Here is a 24976-nt window from a genome sequence, read left to right as displayed (position 1 = left end):
CTGGCTGAGCCCTGAGCTACTTGCTTGTTTCCTTCCCTCCACCCCACCCCCACTGCCCCCCAGCTACAGCAGCAAAGCCTTGCTTTTCTCCCACCCTTCCCCCAACTGGCCAGCTTTAGGTTGTGATTGTCACCTTCGCGGACCACAAAGGCTAAGGTCAGTAGAGGACTGCTCCACCTCAGTGTCTTCAACACCAGACTGATGCCTCAAAAAGGAAGTTACCTGAATAGAAAGCTAGAATCCTACGAGGTGTTTGAAAAAAACAAGGTATTTTCTGGTGGCCTTAGAGCAGGGGTCAACAACCTCTTGATGTAAAACTGCCCAGCTGTGCCCTGAAGCTGCAGCCGCTTCATGGTAACAACTGTTGCCTCCAGCACGTGAAGCACTTGCCATGCCTCCCAGCTGGGAAGAGCACTGCCTTCCGGCCCTGGGGCACCGACACTTGTGCCCACATCAACAGCTGCCCCCTTGCTGCCCTGGTCCGTCCATCCCTGCATCCTGTGACTGAGACAGGGCTGGGGAGGTCAGGGAGCCTGTGGGAGGAAAAAGAGAGACGCCTTAGCATATGAGGGTATCATTATAGGACCGGCCTCATTGTGGCAGATTTTGAGAACACGTCACCCCCCTGTTCCAGCCCTCAGGAGCCCCCACACTTCCCTCCCCCTCGCTCTAGCTTCTGGAGGGTACAACAGACCGTGTCTGTGGAGGGAGGGAGGAGAGATGAGGGAGGCAGGGGAAGGAAAGGAGGAACCCTGCTGTATGGCTCCATTCTGCAAACACCCGGTGGGAGTTTCTCCCCCCTGGGTCAGTGCAGCTGCAGGCAGCCAGCCCGGGGCGGCTCCACCCTCAAACTGGCCAGCCGAGTGGGCCCTTGGCAGAGGCCCGCAGCAAGACTCCCCTGAGAGGCTGGCAGGAGACGGTGCAGGAGATCTGAGACAGCCCATCCACCTGCTTGCTAGTTGCTCCCCTATTCAGTCCACTTTGGCCCCCTGCCCCCAGGTGGGTGACTTTTCCTCAGAATAGACCACAAGACGAGCCAGTTATGGCTCATGAACCATTGACTGCTAGCGCCTGCCTGAAAGTATTATCCTGGGCTATTGATGATGCAACAGGTAACTCTTTAAAGGGATCTACTGATGCATAAGTCGGATCCTGTATTTTATATTTTAAAGCAGAGCAATAAGATGGTAAATCCCTGTGAGAGAAACTTGAACATTCTTCTCCGGTTGGGGGTGGGTGTGGGTGTAGCAGAGCAGGTAGGATCCCTGGGTTTCCATGGTTCAAATCTGTACAGATCGGCACAGGAGTATTTGTGAAGCACTTATTATGTGCCAGGCACTGGACTAAGCATTGGGTTAGATATAAATTAATCAGGTTGGACACAGTCCCTGTCCCACAAAGTCTAAGTAGGAAGGAGTTACTTAGCAGACAAGTGGTGGAGCTGGGATTAGTACCCAGGTCCTCTGACTTCTTCCAGTCCCGGGCTCTTTCTACCAGGCCATGCTGCTTGTGTGTTTTCCCTATTTTACTGATGCCATCTGACGTGTACCACCAGACAGTGCTCCAGCTGGAGCCAGTCCCATGGCTGTTTGTCATGGAACTGAGGAATGCATTAAACCAAACTAACTTGTGGCGAACACGATTCGCCTTTGTATGTACACTTTCCCCCCCTCATGGCTTCATTGTGTGCTCTCTGACAGCCACACGGGGTGCTTTTAGTGTAGAGTTGAAACAATATAAACATCCCCAATTCTAGCCTATAGGGTGTAAAAAATAAATTGTTCGGAAGTACAGTCTTCAAGTGAGTAGTTACCTTTACACTGAGGGAAAATCAGGTGAAGTGTTTCCTTAAAACGAATTTTTGGGGACATGATACCAGAGTGTACACTGGGTCCGGCAAAGCACTGTGACACTGCCTGAATCACCCCCAAGATCCCAGGGTGTGCATGGGATTGCACTGTTTTGCCCTTCAAACTTGCTCTCTTCTTCTCAAGGCCCCGGCTAGGACCTGGAATGATGGTGGTAGCAGGATCAGTGCGGCTTCCCTACTCTTCACAGCCGCCCCGGAGCTGGGAGAGAGGGAGCCTTGGCCAGCCAGACCCCCGGTAGGGGAGGGAGTGCTCTACCCTCAAACTGGCCAGAGAAGCTCCCTCGCAACAGGGACCCTTGAGCAAGCCAGCAGATGAGGACCCTGTGTATCTGGGACAGTCCTTCCCTCCCGAGTTTTGGGGGTGGGAAGGAGAGGGTCTGCATTGGGGTGGCACTATGTTCCACCTGGCTGGAAAGCTTGAACCCCATACAGTGTGAATCTGGAGCATTTTTTGTTTGGAGTTTGCCACTTTATTTGCAATAGATGACAGTGGAATTTTTCTTGGATTATTCCTGATTTCAATTTCTTAAATTGAAGAAAGGTCTTTTTAGAAAATGATGGTTTTAAATGTAGAAAATGATTAGTTTAATTTCTAGTCGATAAGCCTCCAACTCCCCTCACCCCCAATAATTGATTTACCACACAGATGGTTTCAAAGCCCCAAGGTAAGCATTTAGTGCAGTGGGGAAGACAAGGTGGATGGTGGGGTCTGCTATGAAGTAACACTGTTCTGTTTATCCCCTTATGGGCTAATCTGAGGGAGTTAGAGACCATCAAAGTTTGAACTTCCCTCTCACTGAAATTAGTAGTGGTGGAAATTTCACTGAATAGCTTATCACAGTCTAGTTTCCATTCTTTTTTTTTTTTTTCCAAAAATCCATTCTAATAAAGCTGGAGAAGGCATCTTATAATTACTTTCCTAGTTATAATTATTGGGTCCATTGAGACATCAATACAACTTTAATTAAATATCCCAAGCAAATAAAATTGCAAGAAGGGAGCAGTACTTTAATTTTTCATCTCCCATGAGCAGTAGTGAGTAGAACCCTTTTTTCTGGGTAAGTATTGACATGTTTGATTAAGATTAAATTTTCTGACTCTTCACCCAGTTCTGGTTCTTATTTTGGAATTTACTTAACGAACATATGAAGATGGATAGTCCTATCAGATTAATGATTGTCTGGGGAGGAGGAGGGTACCTGTAGAAGTGAACTGCTTTGGCCTCTAAGTCTCAATAAACTCCTCAGTAGAAATGCAGATTTTTTAAGTCTGAGAGTAACATTTTAGCAGAACAGTTTTAGAAACAGTAGTAAATATTAGATGCTTGGTGATAAACACATTTTATGTTTTCAAGAGGTCTTAGATCTTCTCTCAATGTGCCAAAACATTATGGTCAAGGAACTAGTTTCTTTACACAGAAGTAAGCTCTTCCCGATTAATTTCCCAGTACCATGAGCCATATCACACCCTCAGCCAACTCTAATACTTTTGTGTGTGTGTTTGTATGTGTGTGTTTGTGTGTGTGTGTGTGTAAACATATTTTTGACCTCCCCAGTTGTAAATAAGTATGCGCTTGTTAGAATGTAAGCTCCCTGTCATCAGGGAACCTATCACTTTCTTATTTTGTACTTTCCCAAGTACCAAACCAAGAGGGTACTCACTAAATGTTGTTGCTGCTACAACTACTATTCAATCAAATCAATCAATCATATTTATTGAATTCTTACTATGTGCAGAGCACTGGACTAAGTGCTTGGGAGAGTATAGTATAACAACATAGCAGACACATTCTCTGCCCACAAGGTGCTACTGGTCTAGAGGGAGCTTACATTACTACTACAATATAAATCTAAATTTGGTAAGTGTAGTGGACTTGTTAATCCATGACAGGGGAGAAGAGTAGTTATTACTCTTTTTGTTAGTGCTGTTGCGTGCTCATATTGTACAGGGCACTGGGCTAAGCACTGAGTCAATTTTTAGAAAATCTGATGAATTCTTTCTAAGTGGGGAGGGACAGACACATAGAAAAATACGAATATAAGCCAAACCACAATGAAAACAAATTTAAATTCAACAGAAATGGTAAAACTATGTTGGCTAAATCGGTTTGGAGGGGGCTGTCTTTGGGCACCTCACCATTCCAGACACATTCCCGCCCTCTTGAAAACTGAGGTGATAGATTCATTCAGTAGTATTTATTGAGTGCTTACTATGTGCAGAGCACTGTACTAAGCGCTTGGAATGTACAAATCAGTAACAGATAGAGACAGTCCCTGCCCTTTGACGGGCTTACAGTCTATGCCATTCCAGAGGTGCCGATTGGGCCCGAGAACCCTGCTGACCTGGAATCTTGGGACCCTGGGTTTCCTGCTTCTTCCCTGTCCTTCCATTCCTGCAGGGACTGGGACTTCAATCCTGTGGTGTAAAGACTCTCCAGTCATTTGTCTTGTTAGAGAAGCAGCGTGGCTCAGTGGAAGGAACACAGGCTTGAGAGTCAGAGGTCATGGGTTTAAGTCCCTGCTCCGCCACTGATCAGCTGTGCGACTTTGGGCAAGTCACTTGACTTCGCTGTGCCTCAGTTACCTCATCTGTAAAATGAGGATTGAAACTGTGAGCCCCATGTGGGACAACCTGATTACCTTGTGTCTACCCCAGCGCTTAGAACAGTGCTCAGCACATAGTAAGCACTAATCAAATGCCATTATTATTATTATTATTAATATAAAAGAGCAGATAGTCCACATGGCCCATGTCTTGCTCAGGACCTCCACTGACTTAAGGGAGGTAGGAGTAGTAATGGTTTTTGAGTAGGTCCTGAATACAGTGCACTGGAAGAAGTAACTTGGAATGTACAACAGACACACAGACCTACTCCCTGCATATGATCAAGTTACACTGTAGAGGGGAAGATATTAGGTGTGATCATAATCACTACACAGTCCCTAAGCATACTTGGATCCATTGTCCCTGGTCCTAGATCCATAAGAGGCCCAAATAACAGGCATAGAAGAGAGTGAATCAGTCTGGACTTGGCTTGAATCCAGCCTCACAAATTCCCATCCTTGAAAGGATCCATAGATCAGTCATATTTGTCGAGCACTGACTGTTTGCAGAGCAGTGTACTAAATGCTTGGGAGAATACAATACAGCAATATGACAGAGTTGGTAGACACATTCCCTGCCCACAGTGAACTCACAATCTAGATGGGGAGACAGGCATCAATATGCATAAGTAAGTTACAGATAAGTACCTAAGTGTGCTGCAGGGCTGATGGATAGGTGAATAAAGAGAGCAAATACAAGTGCAAGGGTAATGCAGAAGGGAGGGGAAGAAGAGGAAATGACTTAGGGAAGACCTCTTGAAGGAGTTGTGTCTTCAGTGAGGCTGTGAAGGTAGAGAGAGTAATTGTCTTTCAGAAAGAGAAGCTGTGGATAGAGCACGGACCTGGAAGTCAGAAGGACCTGGGTTTTGATTGCAGCTCCGCCACTTGTCTGCTTTGTGACCCTGGGCAATTCACTTCACTTCTCTGTACCTCAGTTATCTCATCTGTAGAGTGGTGATTAAGACTGTGAGCCCCATGTGGGACAGAGATGCTCTCTAATCCAGTTTGCTTGTATCCATCCCAGCTCTTAGTACAGTGCCTGGTACATAATACGCACTTAACAAATACTACAATGATTATTATTATATAAAGAGGGAAGGCATTCGAGGCCAGAGGCAGGATGTGGGTGAGAGGTCAGCGACAAGATAGATGAGATCTAGGAACAGTAAATATAGTCACTCGTCCCCTCAGAAACACACTTGGATGTGCTTTCCTAGGGCTCCTTTATCAATTAGCTTATTGGTGTTCTCTTCCCCTCCTCCTGCTAACTTTGCTCCCAAATTGTCTCTTGCTTCTGTTCTGCCCAGCCTTACATGTTAATGAAGTTGTTTCTCTTGGATGAAACCTCAATCCATAGACCAATATCTCCTTGGAAACTGTCAGCGAGTAGCTGGGGTTCAGCCAGCTGCCTCCCACCAAGGCCAAGAATGGTTATAAGGAGTCAGGAGGAACCTGGGAAGCAAAAGCCAAGTGCCATCTACATTTCTCACCCCCTCCCCATCCTCAGGAGCCATTCTCACCACTGGACTCAGCATCCCTCTGACTTCAAAGCCAACTCTGGGGTCAACCCTTTGCTCTCAGAGCTGTCTCCCCGCCAGTGACCTTGGATTCTGGGGCAGTAGCGGTGGGCAGCAGGCGTGGTTTTCCTGTGACTCAGGCTCTTCCAACAGCCTTCAGGGCCGTCTCTTTGTCTTGGCCCCAACCCAGTCCAACTCGCCTCTGCCCGAGTCCCAAACCCAAGCCGTGGAGATTGGAACTTCTACAAGGGCTGGACCACCTCTCGGCCTGGAGCCAGCAAAATATAGGGAACAGAGCCGCCAGCCTCGGCTTCTCTGTCAGCAAGACTGATGCTTCTGGCCCTCTGCTACTGCTGGCTCTAAGCCGAGACACATTCCGGCCTGCACAAAGCCCCAAATCATCACATTACCAAGAAATATCAGCCCAGGGCATTTTGGAGTTGACTAAGAACACCTTCCTTGCTTCAGTGTTTTTGCTACTTAGTTGGTCTTTTTTTGTTTTTCTTCAATATTGTAACGAAAAGTGGTGTAGCATAACAGTTGTCATTTACTTTTAGCCCTAGTAGACCCTGGAAGCAATTTTATTCCAAAGGGATGTTGCCACTTTAAATAGAAGAAAGGTCATTCCAGGATTTTAGGGAGAAGGTTTTGCACTGTCCAAGGTTTGAACACAATTTCCATTCTCATTAGAGAACTCATTTCAGTGTAGCTATTGATGGGGCTGGAAAAAAATGTCCTTCCTTACTAATCATCAGGGATCTGTAGGATAGGAGTATTGGATAACTAGATTGGTATTGAGGGTGTGGGAATATATTGTTCAACCAGACTGGAAATTGCTTCTAATTAACTTTCCTCTTGCGTTGTATTTTAACATTGGCAAACTAAATATCGAAATTTATTTTAAATCAAAATTGAAGAGACATCAGCATACCCCAGGTGGACTTTCCTATTATGGCCAAAGACTTTGTTCCCTCAATTGTGATTTTGAGGAAGTACTGTAAATCAGTTTAAGACTCTTAGAAAGTGGATTTTAAAATAAATTTTGAAACTTGGTAGGTATTAAAATAATGCTTCCAAATGTACCACTGAATGCTTTGACAAGGATTCTTCTAATGTAATTGAATTTCAAACCCTTAACTGGGATTTTGTCCTGCAGTTTTTCTTTATAAAAACCACAACACTTTTTGTAATAAACAGAAAAAGTAAAGACTTGGGATCCTCGTCTTAGAAGCCATTAACAGTCTTTCTTCCCCCTTTACAATTGCTTTTATTATTTTGAGATTGTTTCTCCTTTGATATACGAAATGTGTATCTAGAGTAGTGTCTAAAAGTTTTCTCCAGTTGAACTATATCACTTTTAATTATGTACTACCTTCTATATAAGCTTCTGAAAGCAGGCTGTATAAAATAAGTAAAGATTCCATTCTGAAAACCACTTCTTTTGTCAGAAGCATGCACTATTAAATTGTGAGCTAGTTCAATATTTTCCACACTGTTTTTCACCATAGTTTCTCTGGTAACTTTGACTAATTTTTCTGGTACCCTGAACACTTAAGAGAATAGATTAAGGGTACATTCTGAGTAGAGCACTGTCTTAAGCACTTGAAGAATACAGTAGAGTTAACAGACACAATCCTTTTTTTTAAGGTACTTAAGTGCTTACTGCATGCTGGGCACTGTACTAAGCAGTGGGGTAGACACAAGCTAATCAGGTTAGACAGAGTCCTCCCACAGTCTTAATCCCCATTTTACAGACGAGGTAACTGAGGCATAAAGAAGTTAAGCGACTTGACCAAGGTCACACAGTAGACATGTGAAGGAACTGGGATTAGAACCCAGGTCCTTCTGACTTCCAGGCCCATACTCTATCCATTAGGCTAGGCTTCTTCTTAAGGAGTTTACTTTCTGGTGGAAAAGCAGACAATCTAGCAGATATCATTTGGTCAGTATTTCTACGCAGTAAGAACCTGGCCTTGATTTTTCCTTTTTTTCTAATTGTGCATGGTATGTTTGGTTCTGTCATAACATGTGTTTTCACTATGTGCCTGGGAATGTGTTGTTCAGGAATTAAAGGACCATTGGTCTGAAAATGCAAGCCTGTTTGGATATAAGACATCACGGTGTTGGAAAAAACCTCTCACACGTGTTTCTTTTGCCTGTAAGATAAATGGGAGTAAACTTCAAAAACGTCGTGCAATTTTAATGCAGCCAAAAATTCATTAACATTTTTTACTTATAAATGCCAGGTATTTGGGGGTTCAGTGGTGCAGAAGAATCCTTCTGTGCCAGCCAAAATAAAGAAGACAAGCAATTCAGAAAGGACAAGCTAATGGAAAAGAGGTCACATGTGGTCCCCATTCTAAATTCTTTCATTCCTTTATTAAACTTACTTCTTGGGGCTCTGGTTTATCACTGCAGTGCCTTTATGGAAGAAACTTTGTTCCATTTATATTTTGCTGTATAGCCTTTCTAAAGAAGTGAAATAATTTGTTGGGAGAAAAAAATCCTGAACCTCTTTATTTAATACCTCTTCTGTATTATACACTCTTTGTTTCTCTAGGGGTTGAACTTCAAGTAAGTTTGACAAACTTCTTAATTTTACATTAGGCTGTATGTTTATCCTGAGCTCCAGTTTGAAACAATCACATTTGGAATACAAACACTGCTGTGTTTGTCTTTTCCAGCCCTAATCTCTAGTAGAGCATTTTAGGTTTTAATTTTCACTTGTTTGTTTTTTGATGGTATTATTAAGCACTTACTGTGTGCCAGGTATTGCACTAAGCAGTGGGGCCGGTACAAGCTAATCGGATTGGAGACGGTCCTTTGTCCCATGTAGGACTTCAGTTTTCATCCCCATTTTACTGATGTAGTATTTGAGGCCCAGAAAAATGAAGTGACTTGCCCAAGGTCAGAAAGCAAATGAGTGGTGGAGTTGGAATTAGAACCCAGTTCCTTCTGGCTAAATTGCATCTTGGACACCTGGTCACCTGTGACCCAAAGACTCAGGGACAAGCAAAGCCAACAGAGGTTAGTTTGCATTTTGCGCTACCAGGTTGTTTTTGGTTTGTTGTTTTTTTTTTTTTTGATCATTTGTTAAAATGAGAAAGAACATGGCTTGTTTTGTTTGTGAACGGTGAGGGAACTGCTGTGGGTGGTTCTCCTGCTGCTACTAGAACACCAGTTGGGAGTTCTGCTTTTCTCTGAGCAACCAGCTTGGGTTTGTGCATATCACTCAAAGTCCTATCCCATGGTTAAAATAGCAAAAGAGCACCTCAGGGAGAGGGGACAATCAGGGAGAAAGGAAAAATGGAGTTGAGGGTGCAGGGGAGAGAGAGAAAAGGAAGGAAGGAATGGACAGGTAAGAATAAGGAGTGAACAGGATTGTGGGAAAGATTACTGCCTCCGGAGTCTGGGAGTGCTGATGTTATGTGCTCTGGCTGCAAAAACCACCAGGGGAATAAAAACTAACAAGGTATTTTGGATCGGGAGCCTCAGGAGGTGGGGAAGCAAAACCCAGGAGGTAGAATTAGCCAATGACAAGCTGCTCAACCCCTCTTCTTCCCGAGAAGGGAGAGGAGGAAAGACCTGGGACTCCCAGGGCAGGCTTTGTGTATCGCACCCCCAGGATCCCAAACCAGACCTTCGACCTCAAGTTTAGTAGACCTGAGCCCTCCACAAGATCACAAGAAGGGGCGAGGGAGGGAGCCACAACCAAGCTGTCCTCAGACCCTGGTCTCAGGGTGGGTTGGTATTCTGAATCCCTTGGGATCTGAGCAGTGAGCTTCCATGCCCCCCACCTGCCCCCACTCCAGAGAACTCTAGTTCAGTCTCATTCCCATCCCCCTACCCCAGGCCATGGACAAATTGATAAGCCGTGAAGAAAGGAGGCTACTTACCCCTTTCCCTGCTGCATAAGCTCCCAGAAGATGACCATGATTAACAGTATTTGGAAGTACAACTTGCCCCATGACTTTGTTGGTGGGGCATATACCTGTCTTAGGGCACAATTCTAGATTTGAATTTAGTCGGAAATAATGTGAGATCCTTGAGCAACTTTATGGAAAGCAAGGTATCCTTTCCATCTGAAGGTTCAAGTTATATCAGTTATTAACCAAAATGGGGTTTTTCCCCCTCACACCTTTTCTTTATGCACTCTCTTCCTCCAGACCACCTGTTGCCTCCTCAGTGAATGCAAAGAAAAAGCATAATCTAACATTAGAACAAAAGGACCCAAAACTACATGTCATTTTTAGCCATACAGGCTTATTTGAATGAAAAACAAGGTGAGCAGCTAGTCAGGTAATCTCCCATTCCAGACAATAAAGAAATTGCCTCATGGCTGACTAGTGGTTGTTGAATCATTTGTCACATTCAAACACTCAGATGATTTTGTGTTGGAGTCTGACAGGTGATTGATGTATTTATCTTTGAGGTTCCGGCTCTGGACATAACTTGGTTTCATTGGGCTTCATCGGTTATTCCCAAGTGAAGTTCCTTCATTTTGCCTTATTATACCCACGGGAGACCTGCCTGTGGTTGTTTCCAACAATAAAGGACAGAGGCACAACTCCCACTGAGTCAGCAGTGGCATTTGCCTGGCATTCTAACACTGGGCAAGGCTTTATAGAAGTGTTTGTTCTACCAAGAAAACGCATGAGTCATTATCCATTGATGGATGAATATTCTGTGCCTCAGTTACCTCATCTGTAAAATGGGGATTAAGACTGTGAGCCCCACGAGGGACAACCTGCTTATCTTGTATCTTCCCCAGCACTTAGAACAGTGCTTGGCCCTTAGTAAGCGCTTAACAAATATTATTATTATTATTAGGCCATAAGGTTGCTTTTTGCTGGTGATGTGAGCCACCATAAATTTATGTGACCTTCTAACTTACCATTGGTACCTAGTGATTCTATTTTAAGAACTTGGAAGTTTCATGGGCCAGTCACGGCAAATGGCTTTGCACTGTTTTGCCAATATGCAGGCTTAATCCTGCTCTGGTAGGCAAACTTGTCTAAACTCTGTACATCTGGCTGCCATTCGCTGCTCATTAACACTTCCACCCGGGGAAAAGCAGATGCTGATTCTTAAGGTCCCTTCTAGCTCTCGTTATTGTAGGGTTCTAGGAAAGTCATAACGTCTTCGAGGCCTGGCAGCCTTGATTAAAGTTTGGACTCTGGTTCATCCAAACCGATCCAGCTCAGCCATCTATTTGGTAGCCAAGCTTGACACAGTTCCAACATAACACAAAGGAGAAAAGGTTAGCACGAATCATTTTGAGGCGCAAAAGAGATAGATTTCACATCGCTTTGAGGGGAAAAAAAAATATTAAACAGGGCAGCTTTGTGCTTTTTGGTACTCCATATTTTGGAATTTTCCCAAATTTTTAGTTTTGTTTGCTTTTAATCACAGGCGTTCTCTTGAAGAGATTTATTTTGTACTCAGTGAGAATCAAATAGATGACCATTGAGTGTGAGTGAACACAACAGTGCTCTGAGGCAAAATAAGAAACACACCATCAAGCAATACAACAAAATATTTTTTTTTCTCTGACCGGAGGCGTCTGTGAAGACAGAGATGGGCAGGGCCCTAACTAAGCATCTGGGTGATCTGCCAATCTTAGAGTCATGGGGAGAACCAGTTCCAGTGGGAGGGGAACAGGGTGAGGTTGTAATACTCATCCACTCTATCTGGAGCATGTGCCTACTTCAACCTCCAATCCCTGTTTTGGCCTAAGGCCCATACCTGACCTGTGAGAAAAGGGGCAGGAGCCTTGCCTCTGACCAAGAGGATACTGAGGGTGGGGTCACGGGCATGACAGAAACTCTAGTCAGTCTTGCCTACTGCCAACTTTTCACCTTAAAAGATGGAGCCTCTATGTTCACTGGTTACATAGCAGTTCCTGGTGGCCAGGATATGTTGCATCTTTTTTTTTTCCCTCCACCATAAAATAAGACAAATGAACTTTAACTGTGATTGCTTCAGCATCCTTAATATATAGGGAATGATACCAAAATTCCAGAATACCTAGGACCTGGATATTTTCAAAATTTTTTTTTCTACATTTTTTTCTACATTTTTTCTACATACATGAGCCTAGGGATAGGTCACACATCACTGGAAGCAGCATTGTCAACCTCCATACCTACACCTGGCCTTCACCCTCTCCCTGTCCGGTTTTGATTACCAAAGGTCTGAGTTAGCCTCAGCTTGCTCCCTTCTCTGGTGTAGGGATGCTCAGGGAGAGGGTGACTTGGAAGGGAGGAGCCCTAAGGTGTCAGACTTACCTGGCCTACTGGATAGAGCATGGGCCTGGGAGTCAGAAAGAAGGACTTGGGTTCTAATCCTGGCTCCACCACCTGTCTGCTGTGTGACTTTGGGCAAGTCACTTCACTTCTCTGTGCCTCTGTTGCCTCATCTGTAAAATGGGGACTTAAGACCGTGGCCCCAATGTGGGAGAGGGACTTTGTCCAACCCGATTTGCCTATATCCATCTCAGTGCTTTGTACAGTGCTTGGCACATAGAAAGGGCTTAGTAAATACCATTAATTTAATTAAAATATTGTTCGTCTGCATCTGCCCGCTTCCGCCTTGTGTTGTACTTGGCACCTGGGAGTTGACAGGCAGCAGCATGTGGTAATGCGTATGATATCTCAGACCACCTTGTGCTACCTACTGGAGATGCTGATGCCCAGTGGATGAGAAGGGCTTGCTAGAAACTTGTCCAGATTTCTGAACAATCGGGTGCTCTGATTCTAATGCCATTCTATATTTCAAGAGAGTAGCCATGGAGGGAAATTCTCCTGTCAGAGGTAACTGGTGATCACAGATTCTTGAAGGCCCCCTTTAGTAGCATTTTAACTCCCTGACACTGTGGGTTATTAGGAAGTCGATATTTTGGACTTATTCAACTGTATTTTTTAACTGAATGTAAATCTTAAAGCTCTAGGATTTCTGAATTATCATTATGATTAAAAGCAAGCAAACTTGTTATTTGGATCAAATTGTGAATTCTAGCCTGGAAGAGTAGAGATTCTTTTAGTTTTTATAATTTTTTATTTAGAGTCAAATTATTAAATATTGGTTTACCATTGGACTCTGAGAGGTGAAAAATGTACTTACTAAATGCAGGTATATCCAGCCTCTTGTGAATTTTGTTAGGATGAATGGCTGTGCAAGTGACTTCTTGTACTAAATGAAGCATCTCAGCCACTCTAGTGAGGCACTAGAAAGTGGGTTGGTTTGTTTTTTCAATTTGGGAGCCAGTTCAGTCATCAGAACATATGCAGTAGAACAAGGAGTAATTACAAATAAATTAACAACTGGTTTAACACTCTTCAGATTGTTTCTTAGCGCGTAAATTGGCACATGGTAATGATTAGCTAAAATAAAGTCCTTATTTGTAGAGGCAAGAACATCTTAAACTAAAGCAAAAGCAAGAACCAATCAAAGATTTAGCACATTAGGTTTTTAAGCAAGTTGTACATTCCAAGTGCTTAGTACAGTGCTCTGCATACAGTAAGTGCTCAATAAATACAATTGAATGAATGAATGAAGCAAGAAATCAATTTGCAAAAGTAAATGTACGAACAGGAGAGCACTGGAACTCTATTACTATCCATTTAAAAATTACTTAGGTGGAAGCATTCATTTATTCAGTCGAATTTATTGAGTGCTTACTGTGTGCAGAGCACTGTACTAACTGCTTGAGAGAGTACAATACAACAATAAACAGACACAATTCCTGACCACAAAGAAAGTTTGTGGTTACTATATGAATCAAATTTTGTTTTAACTTTTTAAAAATTAGACAAGAAAATAAATTTATTATTGAAAAGTCCTTGATAAACAATATTTCATGTAAATTGATTTTTGCTTTTAGCTGCAGGAAATATTGGCAGTAATATTCATAGTAGTATTTTTTCATTTGCTTTGGTCTCTAGCTCTCAAGCTATTGTGTAAGTGTCAATTTGAAAAAATAGCTACACAAGCCTAACTTTTCTCAGTTTCTCTCCTTCAACCTCATTGATTGTGATGGTAAATTCAAATCTAACTGGGAAGTGACTTCTTTTGGAAGCAGTGGGAATAATACTTGCGTCAGAAGGAATCAGAGGTATCTGAGGAATGAAAATGATACTTGCCCTTTCTGAATCCTGTTGCAAATTTAATTTCAAATAAACTTTCCCTGGGATTACTGGCCTCTCTCATCATCATCATCATCATCATCAGTGTTTATTGAGCACTTTGTGCTGAGCACTATACTAAGCACTTGGGAGAGTAGAGTGCAGCAGAGTTGTTAGACGTGTTCCATGCCCACAATCTTCAGTCTTGCAGGGGAGGGACGGACATGAATATAAATAAAATAATGTATACATATAATTTACAGATACGTTACTTATCCCATCATTCTGGCTACAGAGCTAAACTTGGTGAGCCCTCATTGATTCTAACACCCATGAGAGCAAAACCTTGGAGGGGGACGGCAGCCTGCCTTGGGGAGGAGCTGGAAGACCCACCTGGGGCTTCCTTTAAGTAGAAGTCTCTGTATCTCTCTCCCCTCGCGCGCCCGTGTGTGTGTCTGTGTGTGTGTATGTGTGTGTCTCCCATTGGTTAGCCTTTTTTTCTTCTACAGTATATCCCTTTTCCTTTTCACCTTTTTTGACCCACTCTATCTCTCCCTCCCCCTTTAAAAGCTATCTGTGAAGTGCTTACCATGTGCAGCCACTATACTACTAAGCACTGGGGTAAGTCCTAGGCTATACCATAATTTCTGTCTCCCCCACTCCCCATATAAACAAGAGGAAGAGTGTTAGGATAAGTTGGAAGAAGGGAGCTTCCAACTCCATTAGCAGAACCCATTCTGCCTAAAAAACCAGCATGGTCTAGTGGATAGAGCCCCGGCCTGGGAGTCAAAAAGACCTGGATTCTAATCCTGGCTCTGTCACTTGTCTGCCATGTGACTTTGAGCAAGTCACTTAACTTCTCTGTGCCTCAGTTACTACGTCTGTCAAATGGGGATTAAGGCTGTGAGCCCCATGGACTGTGTCCAACCCCGATCAGCTTGTATCTACCACAGCACTTAGTACAGTCCCTGGCACATAAAAAAATACCATAATAATAAAAAAGTTGTCTCCTTGAGGACAGACAATGGTAGAATGGTAATTTTTCTCTGTGCTTCAACAAAAATACTCTTGTACTTTTAGCTCCTAATGACTTCAAATTCTGTCTTTCAGACGATGTCCTCAGCAGTGGTTCAAATATACGCAGCCGATCGGAATGGTATGTGGCTCAAGAAATGCTGCGGTGTAGCCTGCCTTGTGAAGGACAATCCACAAAGATCATACTTTATCAGAATATTTGACATTAAGGTAAGACCATTTTTAATATTGTTTTTGAACTTGTTTCCCCCCCCCCCCCCCAGCCCCTTATCCCAGTGAGCCATACAGAATTGGTTTGCTTGGTTCCTTAATTTCTAACCAAGGAGACTAAATTGGCATGTGTAGTAATAAAGCCAAGTTGCCCTTCTGTAATCCCTGAGGCTCCTGCTGCCATTTAACTATTTTTTGAAGACTCGATGGGCATGATGCTCTAGAGTTAATGAAAAGGATTCAGTCATGCCTTTGCTCTGGGCGGAGTTTTGTTAAGGAAGCGGATTGCAGGTCAGATCAGATGATTCCTCTACCAACTCAAGAGCATATTAGGGCATTATGTCACCTTGGCATTCCAGGGTAGAGTACTTCGTGGAATGATATTTGGCATCTCACTTCCATGGAATTGTTCATCCCAAGGCTGCAAACATCTGGAGATCAACCCTGGCTTTTGCCCACCGTTTCAGGTGTCAGTCAACCAATCACTCGTATTTATTGAGCACTATCTGTGGGCAGAGCATGCCAGTTCAACCTACTCCTCTAGATCATGCTCTGGGGCTCTTAATTGGCAGCAGCATTTTGAGTGCTCAAACGTTTGATGGCAATGTCATTCTTCAGGAGTAGGCACCAACAAACTTCTTTCCTATAGACTGTAAGTTCTCAGGGAACATTTCTACCAACTCTGTTGTATTGCACTCTCCCAAGCGCTTAGTACAGTGCTCTGTACCCAGTAAGTGCTCAGTAAATGCAATTGATTGATCGACTGATTGATTTCCTTAATCCACTCCCAGAGGTTGCCTCAGCTCCAACCACCAGGAATTCGGGCTGGTCGTTAATGGGGGTGAGAATGGTATTCCTGGCAGATTGAAATGGCTGATTGAATGGCCAGAGATGTCGAATTCCCTCAATAGGTGATGCTGTGAATTATGGAAGGCAATCTTCATGCATGCATTTGCAGCTGCTTCTCAACCTTCTGGACATGTGGGTTATTTAAAAGAAAGTGAAAGGGGCCTGTTTAGCCCTCACTTGCGTGAAAGAGCAGGTTGGGATGTCTAATCATTTGCCTTTTGAGATTACAAATGGGTCAGTAAAATTTCATGGTAAGGGGTATCAGTGATTGCCCATCCCCAAGAGGAAACCCTGGGCAGGGGTCTCCCAACATAACTAGAGCTGGAAGGATCCCCAAAATGCTAATTAGCTCAGCCCCAGGCCTCTTTAGAGAAAAATGCACTAATGTCAGTTCTGGATGGGAAGGACAGGGAAAACTCTAAACTCTGCCCCCCCCCCCCCCAAATAGTGTGGAGGAGAGTGGCATTTGATTAGTTTCCAATAAATGCATTTGTCAGTCAATCAATGGTATTTATTGAGCTCTTACTATGTGCAAAGCACTGTACTAAGCATTTGGGAAAGTATAAAACAATAGAATTGGCAGACATGGTCCCTGCCTATTTATATTTGAGGCACTTCAAAATTATCTGCCCAAATGACCTACCAATATTAGTAGATTCTGTTTCTGAATATTGTTGGAGAAATTCAGTTCACTCATATTACTTTGAGGTGGAAGGCTTTATCCTTGCAATTGTGTCCTAAGTTGCAGTTTCCGTTATTAATAAATAACTGGATAAATAATCCAAGTAATTTTCCTAAGGTAGATTTCCTGTATTATTACTATAAAAACCCTTTAATTGAATTGATATTGTTTATTCCCCCTTCCATATGGTAAGCTGTCTTTTCAGTCCTAAATATAATGCTCTTAATTGATTTCTAAATCTGAACTCTGTATTTTATTTTTTCAGGATGGGAAACTATTGTGGGAGCAGGAGCTGTACAATAACTTTGTATATAATAGTCCTAGAGGATATTTTCATACCTTTGCTGGTGATGTAAGTCCAAATGTACTATACGCTATTTAGCCAATTTTTAATGTTATTGCTGTATAGCCTTGTCTGCAAAAGATACACAGGTTCCTTAGTTCAGTAATTGTGAAGATGTAATTGATACTTTTATGTCTTGATTAGTGTTTAAGATATTTTAAAAATATTTGAATTAAAAGAGAATGTAAAGTAGCTGTCTTCCCCGTATGAAAAGAACACACTAAAGCAAGATAGTGGATTTCAAGCCAAGGACCCCTAATTTCAAAAAAGTGTTTCTGCTCAGCCCTCAAATCCTTCAATTGAAAGCTGCTTAAATTATCAGATTTGTCTTCCCAACATCTTAATTTATTGTTTTGGAAAAAGGAATGAGGCAGAGTAGAATAGAACTTTGTGATGGATTTGTGATGGATTTAACTTTGTTCTTCCCCTCCTTTACTTTTCATATTTCTCCAAAGGAGGTTTCTTTGCCCATTTTATCTGTCTTTTGACTTGGTGGTTTCATTAGATGCTCTTGAAACAGTAATATAGTAATAGTAATTGTGGTATTTGTTAAAAACTTACTATGTGTCGGGAAATATGTTAAGAAATGAGTCATTGCTGGGTTAGAACTAGAGTTTACAGTTTTTTTTAAACCGTCTGTCTCATGCCAAAGCCATTTCTCTTGTCACTGTTCATCCCCATTAATTTTGTCAGCCTAAGCAGTATGTTAATTGTCTTTCAGACATGTCAAGTTGGTCTTAATTTTGCTAATGAAGAGGAAGCAAAAAAATTCCGAAAAGCCGTTACAGATCTTTTAGGACGGCGGCAAAGAAAATCTGGTAAATATTTCATTTCCCCCTTTTTTAAAAAAAGGTCAATTTTATGGGGACCCAATTTCCTAACACTTCAGAATTACTGGTGGGCCCAACAATTTAAATTCTTCCATGGGCCAAACTTGCATATTTAATACCTGGGTTAATGAATTTAATGTAAGTAAAAACAAAACAGAACACAAAGCCTTGTCTTGCAAACTGAAAGAAGCATTTCAAAATCAAGCTTTGCAGCTCTATAAACTGTGCTCTGCCATATTATTTTTGCATGGAGGCCGTAATGTTGCATGTTCACGTATTTTATGAAAGCAGTAGGGTTTTATTGTGTACACTAGAGTATGATAGCATTTTTCAGTCACAATAAATGCTCTGCTTTCAATCTCCCCTTACAGTGCATGTATGAAATTTTGAAAGCCATCCAAAATCCTACTCTTATTCTACTCACCTACACCCTTGTATATGTTACCCTGGTAAAATCTCATTCAGTGTGTTGTCTGGAACTCATGCTTACTTACCCTCGTAATGAAGTTGAATTTTAAAACCTAACCTGCTCTAATTCTTCGTTCCATCTCCTGTCCATGTGCAGAACTGACTGCATTGTCATAAATCCTGTAACTTGTCTCAGGATCTACGTCTCCTGTGTCTTCCTTCTTAGTGCCCGCCTATGGAATTAAACCCAATAAGATGAAGACAGAATCATAAAAGTGGGGATTTTAGGGGGTTGGCATTAAGTGTCAAATTTGAAATAAATTTTAGTACCCCCCCAGAAGGCTTTAAATGTTCCTTTGTCAATCCAAAAGGTGGTATAAATTCATTTATAGCTCTCTAAATAATAAAATGTCTCATGTAATGGAAAATACAAAGTTTCCTTTAGTAACATTTAAAAAATTTGTTTTTAACAGAAAAACGACGGGACCCACCCAATGGTAAGAACATTCTTATTCAGGATGTAATTTGGATTAGTTGTTCAAAGTAATCTGTGGGTCTTGAGTCTTAATTTGAAGATGGGACTACACAAGGCAGACATGATTGGGGTGACAGGGTGGTAGCCTGGAGCTCAGCATCCAGACTTGGAGAAAAGAAAGCCCCAGAACTGTGTGAATAATATGCAGCATGGATAATCGAAGCCCAGATTATTGATAGTTTAGAATTCATAGAAGGAGTATGTAGAAGTACTTGCTCAGCAAATACCAGATTAAAGTAAATATCCCAATCAGCACTCTTATGTTGCTCAGAATCCAAGACAAATAGCCCTGAAGCATTTGAAATGGGTAGGAGTCATGCTAAGGATTACTATGTTGAAGAAGGCTATGTTGCCCGCTGTGGTTTCTATTTAGCAGTGGAAGTGCTTCAGGGGATTTTTGTTGTACATTGCAAATATCCCCTTTCATTAAGCTATCTCTCTCAAAATATCATCTGTGGGCAGGGTGGTGCTTCCCTGAACTGCCCAGTCTTTGAGCGAATGGGAATGGGATGAGGTGGTGGGAGAGGGTGGTGGTGGAACCTCAGGCTGACCCATCACCTTGGCTTAACAAAACGTTTCAATGCTCCTCTCTCCGTATTCTCCTCCCTCCCTGCCCCGTCCCCCGGCCCACCCCACACACTTAAATTTCTAATTAAACAGGAACATATTACTAGTACAAATGCTTATTTGAATATTTATGTGATAGTTTGTGCATATAAATGGGAGCCATCTATCAAAGATGGGCTGTCAAGGCATCATTGTGCTTGGGCTGGTGAGGTGGGCAAAGGGAAGAGTGGGCAGCAGGCTCCCTGCTGGGCAGTCCCTTTCACCCCCACAGTGAGTGTATATGAGCCCCCTGGTTGGCAGCCAGGGACAAGGCAAGGAAGGGACTCAAAACTCAAACATCTCTGACTGTGGAGGTACTCCCACCCCCTTTTTTTCACATTTGCTCATGATCCATCGCTTGTCTAAACACGAGCAATAGCATGATCTAGTGGAAAGAACTTAGGCCTTGGAGTCAGAGGACCTGGGTTCTAATCCTGGCTCTGCCAGTGGCCTGCTGGGTTACCTTGGGCAAGTCACTCAACTTCCTTATGCCTCAGTTTCCTCAACTGTAAAATAGGGATACCTGTTCTCTCTCATACTTAGACTGTGACCCCCATGTGGGCAAAGACTGTGTTCAATCTGATAAACTTGAATCATCCCCAGTGCTTAGAGCAGTGCTTGAGAGTAAGCACTTAAACCAAGTAATAATAATAACAACAATAGTAATAATAATAACTTGTCCCTAGAGATGCTTGGCCTTGTGGTAATCTCACCTCTCAATAGCAACCATGGCAAGCATTTCTAATCAATCAGTGGTATTTATTGAGCGCCTTATGTGTATGGAGCACTGTACTAAGAGCTTGAACAGTGTATTTTGCAGCATATGATGCCCACAGTGAGCTTACTGGGCCAACGTGTCATTTGACTTTTGGGCATGGAGAGGTGGCAGCGTCTACTGTGCTATAGAGGTCAAGCAGCAGATCAGCCTCCGAAGTATATAGCCCCATATCACTCAGTTGAAGAAGAGATCATTTTGCTACCTCATAATGTGCAATTAAGATCATCAATCAAACTAGGCTAGAATGTTACTCCTGATTTGGCAAAACCAAACCCGGGGGTTAGGGTGTCACTGTCCCCAACTCGCTTAAAACTCAGGAATGAAAACCCAAGTGTTATTTGAGAATTGGTCAGTTATATTCCTAAGTTAAGTTGATTTAGTTATCCACTTGTTTTATATTTCTCCCTCTTAGTAATCAAATCATATTTATTAGGAACAGTTCCAAGATGCTGGTCATGAAATCTTTGATTTCTGAAGCAACATTCAAACTAGCAACTCAATTATGTAAAAGAACAACCCCTTAGAAAATAGCCATCTATAAAGATTGTCAGATTTAGAGCAACTTGTGTAAATATTTTGACATCCTGGTCTTTTTTTTCTCTGACCCTATTCACTGAGAGATAACTCCTTCCTAGCAGGTGGTTGTTTTTTTTACAGTGAGCATTTGGACCCTTTATATATTTGTATACAAAGGTCTGAAAATACTTTCCCTGTACACTTGGCAATATTGTTTTTTAAATCCTTCTCAATTCAACACCCTAGGGGAGCTATTGTTTTGAGAGTTGGGTTGCAGAACTTAAGAACATAAATGCTATTATTGGATAAGACCAGTTGTCAATCCAGCCCAGTATTCTCTCTGTGACAATGGCAGCACTAGAAGAATAGAAAATTTCATCATCATAAAGAAAGCTTAACTTTTTACCTGGGAAATTCTTGCCTAAAATGTTATGTTTGGATAATCAATGGCATTTAACCTTTTTAAGGAATTTACAATGTATAAAACACTGTTATTAACTGCTGGGAAGCATACATGTCCATTAATTTATATGGGAGGTCTCTGTGGGTTGTGAACCATAATTTAAGTAGTGGAGGACAGACATATGGGGAAAAAGTTAACAAAATGAGTCAGAACAGGGGAAAAACAGATAAAATACAACAATTAAAGAACTATAAAAGCAAAAGTGAAATCATCCTTTACCGTCATCATTTCATTTTATATGATAACTTTAAGTGGATTTTGTCTCACTGCATTTTGAGATTAGTAATCGGCCATGAAGTCAGTGTAGATTTTCAAGTAGGCAGGTCATTGGGAGACAGTGCATTCATTCATTCAGTTGTATTTATTGAACGCTTACTATGTGCAGAGCACTGTACTAAGCGCTTGGAATGTACAATTCGGCAACAGATAGAGACAATCCCTGTCCAACAGTGGGCTCATAGCTGCAGACCCCTGAGCTTGCAGTGGAGGGTGGTGGCTCCCGGTTAAGAGTTAGGCCAACAGTGGGTAATGTAAATTAAGGGTCAGTTCCCCCCCACCCAGAGATAGCAGAAGCAACTGGTGGACAACAATGCCTAATAACAATAATAATAACAACTGTGGTATTTTAAAACTTACTATGTTCCAAGCACTGTGCTAAGCACTAGGATAGATGCGCATGATTAGATCAGACTGTCCCTGTTCCTCAAGGGGCTCACAGTCTAAGTGGGAGGGAGAGCAGGTGTTGAATCTCCATTTAACAGATGAGGGAGCTGAGGTGCAGAGAAGCGACTTGCTCAAAGTTACCTAGCAGGCACGTAGCAGAGCTGGGATTAGAACCCCATGTAACCTCAGGCTCAGGCTCTTTTCAGTATGTCATTCCTCTTGACAAAGCATTTCCAAATCTGCTATGGTTTCAGTCAGCAACACATACACACACATAACAATAATAATAATAAAAATAATAATAATAATTGTGTTATTCATGAAGTGTTTACTCTGTGCCAGGCACTGTACTAAGTGCTGGAGTGTATACAAGCAAATCAAGTTGGACACAGTCCCTGTTCCACATGGGGTTCACAGTCTAAAACCCCATTTTACAGATAAGATACCTGAGTCACAGAGAATTTAAGTGACTTGCCCAAAGTCACACAGAAGACAAGTGGTGGAACCAGGATTAGGACCCAGGTTCCACTGATTCCCAGGCCTGTGCTCCATCCCCCTTACACCCTTTCCACCTCTCCCCTGCGTGCCCCAGAGCGGCTGAGTAGAGTGGGCCAAAGACACTGCTGATTGCATGACACGACATGTAGTGACAGGCTCAGAGCCTGTTAGGCTCTGCCATAAGGGAAGACACAGCAGTTTCTGAAACTTCTTCAGGACAGAAACTGAGCCTCTTTCTCCAGGAGGCTCTTCAGAATAATATGCTGTGCAGAAATCTCGTGTAACCACTGTCTGATTGCTGTTTACAAAATAAGATACTGGCTTGGGTAAAGCTAAAATGGGACTCAGAAATGTTTTTTTCTGCTAGTTTCTTTTGAGGTTTTTGTTTTAAGGGTGAGATTTAGTCACAGATTTTATTTGCTTCTTTTGTTCTCATTCAGAATTTAGAACACCAGGGGAGAAAAGAGTAAACCGAATTCAAGATGGAATGTATATCCTGATTTATGCAGTGCTCTTCATTTTCATCCCATTAGTTCTATAACACTTGTATCTAACTGAATTATTCTTCTCCTTCCCTAGTTTTTTTTTCCCCCTCCCAAGTTGTTGAAATTCTCACTCACCCTCTTTTTGTATTACGCTTTCCTGAACCAAAAGCTGAAGAGGATAACGGCCTACTGTATGAAGGTGTTGGTGGATTAATAAAGCACAGAGCAAATATCATTCATTCACAGTTATCTGTACTAATGGAAGTCACCATAATCCCCGATCACTGAATCTGCAGATAAGCCACTCACCTCGTTTTCATTTTCCACCACAACCACTAATGACCAACCTGGTATTTGGAGTTACGGGTTGTGGTGGAAATGGTCTGGACTCGGTCTGCTGCAGCATCCAGGCCAGGCCATTTCTTTCCACCACCTTTCATAGCTCCAGGTGGCATCCCCTTTGGGTCTTTGCCACACGTGAGATCATTTTCCCATCCTGCCCACCAGGTTCCAGGAGACTTTCCTGCCAGTGGGACAGTTTTTTGGGGGAGTGTAGGGTTGTGGGGAGCAGGGGGAGGTGCACAGGGGGAGAGACCTCTCCCAGCCACCTCACATTCTTGGGAAACTTTTGAACTTTCAATCCCTTGTTATTTCAGTTTCACTCTAAAGCCAAAAGATCCTTCAGGGGAAATAAGAAATGGGAGAACTGGTCCCTGAGAATTTCAAACATGAACTTGACATTAATAGTTTAAGGACAGTCCTCCTTTAGCAGTGTATTAGAGGACTGGATGAAATGGCTAATTGAGGTTTCTCACTGCTAAATTGAAAACTGGGTGGTGAATTTTAGAAAAATGAAATGTTAAAAAAGGGGTTAATTACCAGAATCCTAATTAGAAAAGATTGTTCAGGAATATTGTTGCGAAAAGGAATTATTCTTTGAGGGGCAAGGTAGGAGACTGGTAGTGGAAGCTTTCTATCCCCAGTGTATTCTTTAAGTAGAAATGTCTTAAAACTATTTTCCTAAAACCACCATTTTCCTTCTAAAAATCAGTCTCATGCGAAAGACATTAAATCATGGATTCTGGTTTTTCGGAGTGATTGTTGGAAACACTTAATTCTAAAGTCTTCCTATTCTCTCCTGTCAACAAGACCCCTTCCAAGCCCTCCTTCACAACTGAGCTGTTGGTTGCAAGTAAAAAAATTAACCCAAGGATTCATTTTGATTTTGCTCTTCAGGGCTGCTATATCCTTGTGTGGAGTTTAGGAGAGAGAAAACAGAATGGCATGAAAGATCATTTATCTTACATTATATTATTTTACATTGATCTTAAATTCAGGTTTCCCCTCTTCCCTCCTATCCTTTCTTTAAAGAAAAAAGGTAACCTTTATAGAAGTGTGCATTTAAGATTTCGGCTGAGTTAAAGGATTAAAAGCAAATTGGCTTTTTAATGGTATATAAAATGCATTAGGCTATAATTCTTGGATTTGGGTTTTTTGTAAAGGGAATGGGTTGCAATTATCGTAATAGTCCCAAAGTCAAATTTTGGATGGAAAGAAGGGATTTGTCAGAGAATTGTATGTTAAGAAAGGGTCTCCAAGGTATGTGTGACACTGTCTATTTAATAGCTGTTTTGAGTTGTTTACAGTTCAGGGCACAGTTTTCTTTATTTTGGAACACAAGCCTGGTAATACCGAGGCCTGGAGAGGATTTTGCAAAACATAAAGCATTGCAATATGTTTTGCAGTACATTTGCTGATGCCCCTTGCAGAGTACATTACTGATGGTATTAGCGTTGGCTGCTTGGAACCTCTGCATTGTCAAGTTCTCCCCGAGGATGAGCTCTCTGAGCCTATTGCATCTTCATTTATTGAGCTGTCTGATAAGGAAGGTGCATGTTTAATGATGTGGAAAATATTGCTACATAGAAACAAAGCAATATTGGAAGGATGCAATGGAAATTA

At 42.2% G+C, this 24976-nt stretch overlaps 1 protein-coding gene across 1 annotated transcript in view; it reads left to right on the top strand.

The window, feature by feature from the left end:
* Nucleotides 1-24976, top strand: part of WASL (WASP like actin nucleation promoting factor) — a 71944-nt gene that overhangs the window by 23754 nt on the left and 23214 nt on the right. The window contains exons 2-5 of the mRNA XM_029073419.2: nucleotides 15224-15358; nucleotides 17155-17241; nucleotides 17954-18050; nucleotides 18944-18967. Coding sequence (XP_028929252.1) covers nucleotides 15224-15358; nucleotides 17155-17241; nucleotides 17954-18050; nucleotides 18944-18967 — 343 coding nt within the window. The remainder of the gene's footprint in view (nucleotides 1-15223; nucleotides 15359-17154; nucleotides 17242-17953; nucleotides 18051-18943; nucleotides 18968-24976) is intronic.

This window comes from Ornithorhynchus anatinus, chromosome 10 (assembly GCF_004115215.2).
Source record: "Ornithorhynchus anatinus isolate Pmale09 chromosome 10, mOrnAna1.pri.v4, whole genome shotgun sequence".
NCBI lineage: Eukaryota > Metazoa > Chordata > Mammalia > Monotremata > Ornithorhynchidae > Ornithorhynchus > Ornithorhynchus anatinus.
The sequence above is the reverse complement of the archived record's forward strand: the minus strand, read 5'-3'. Positions and strand labels throughout refer to the sequence as shown.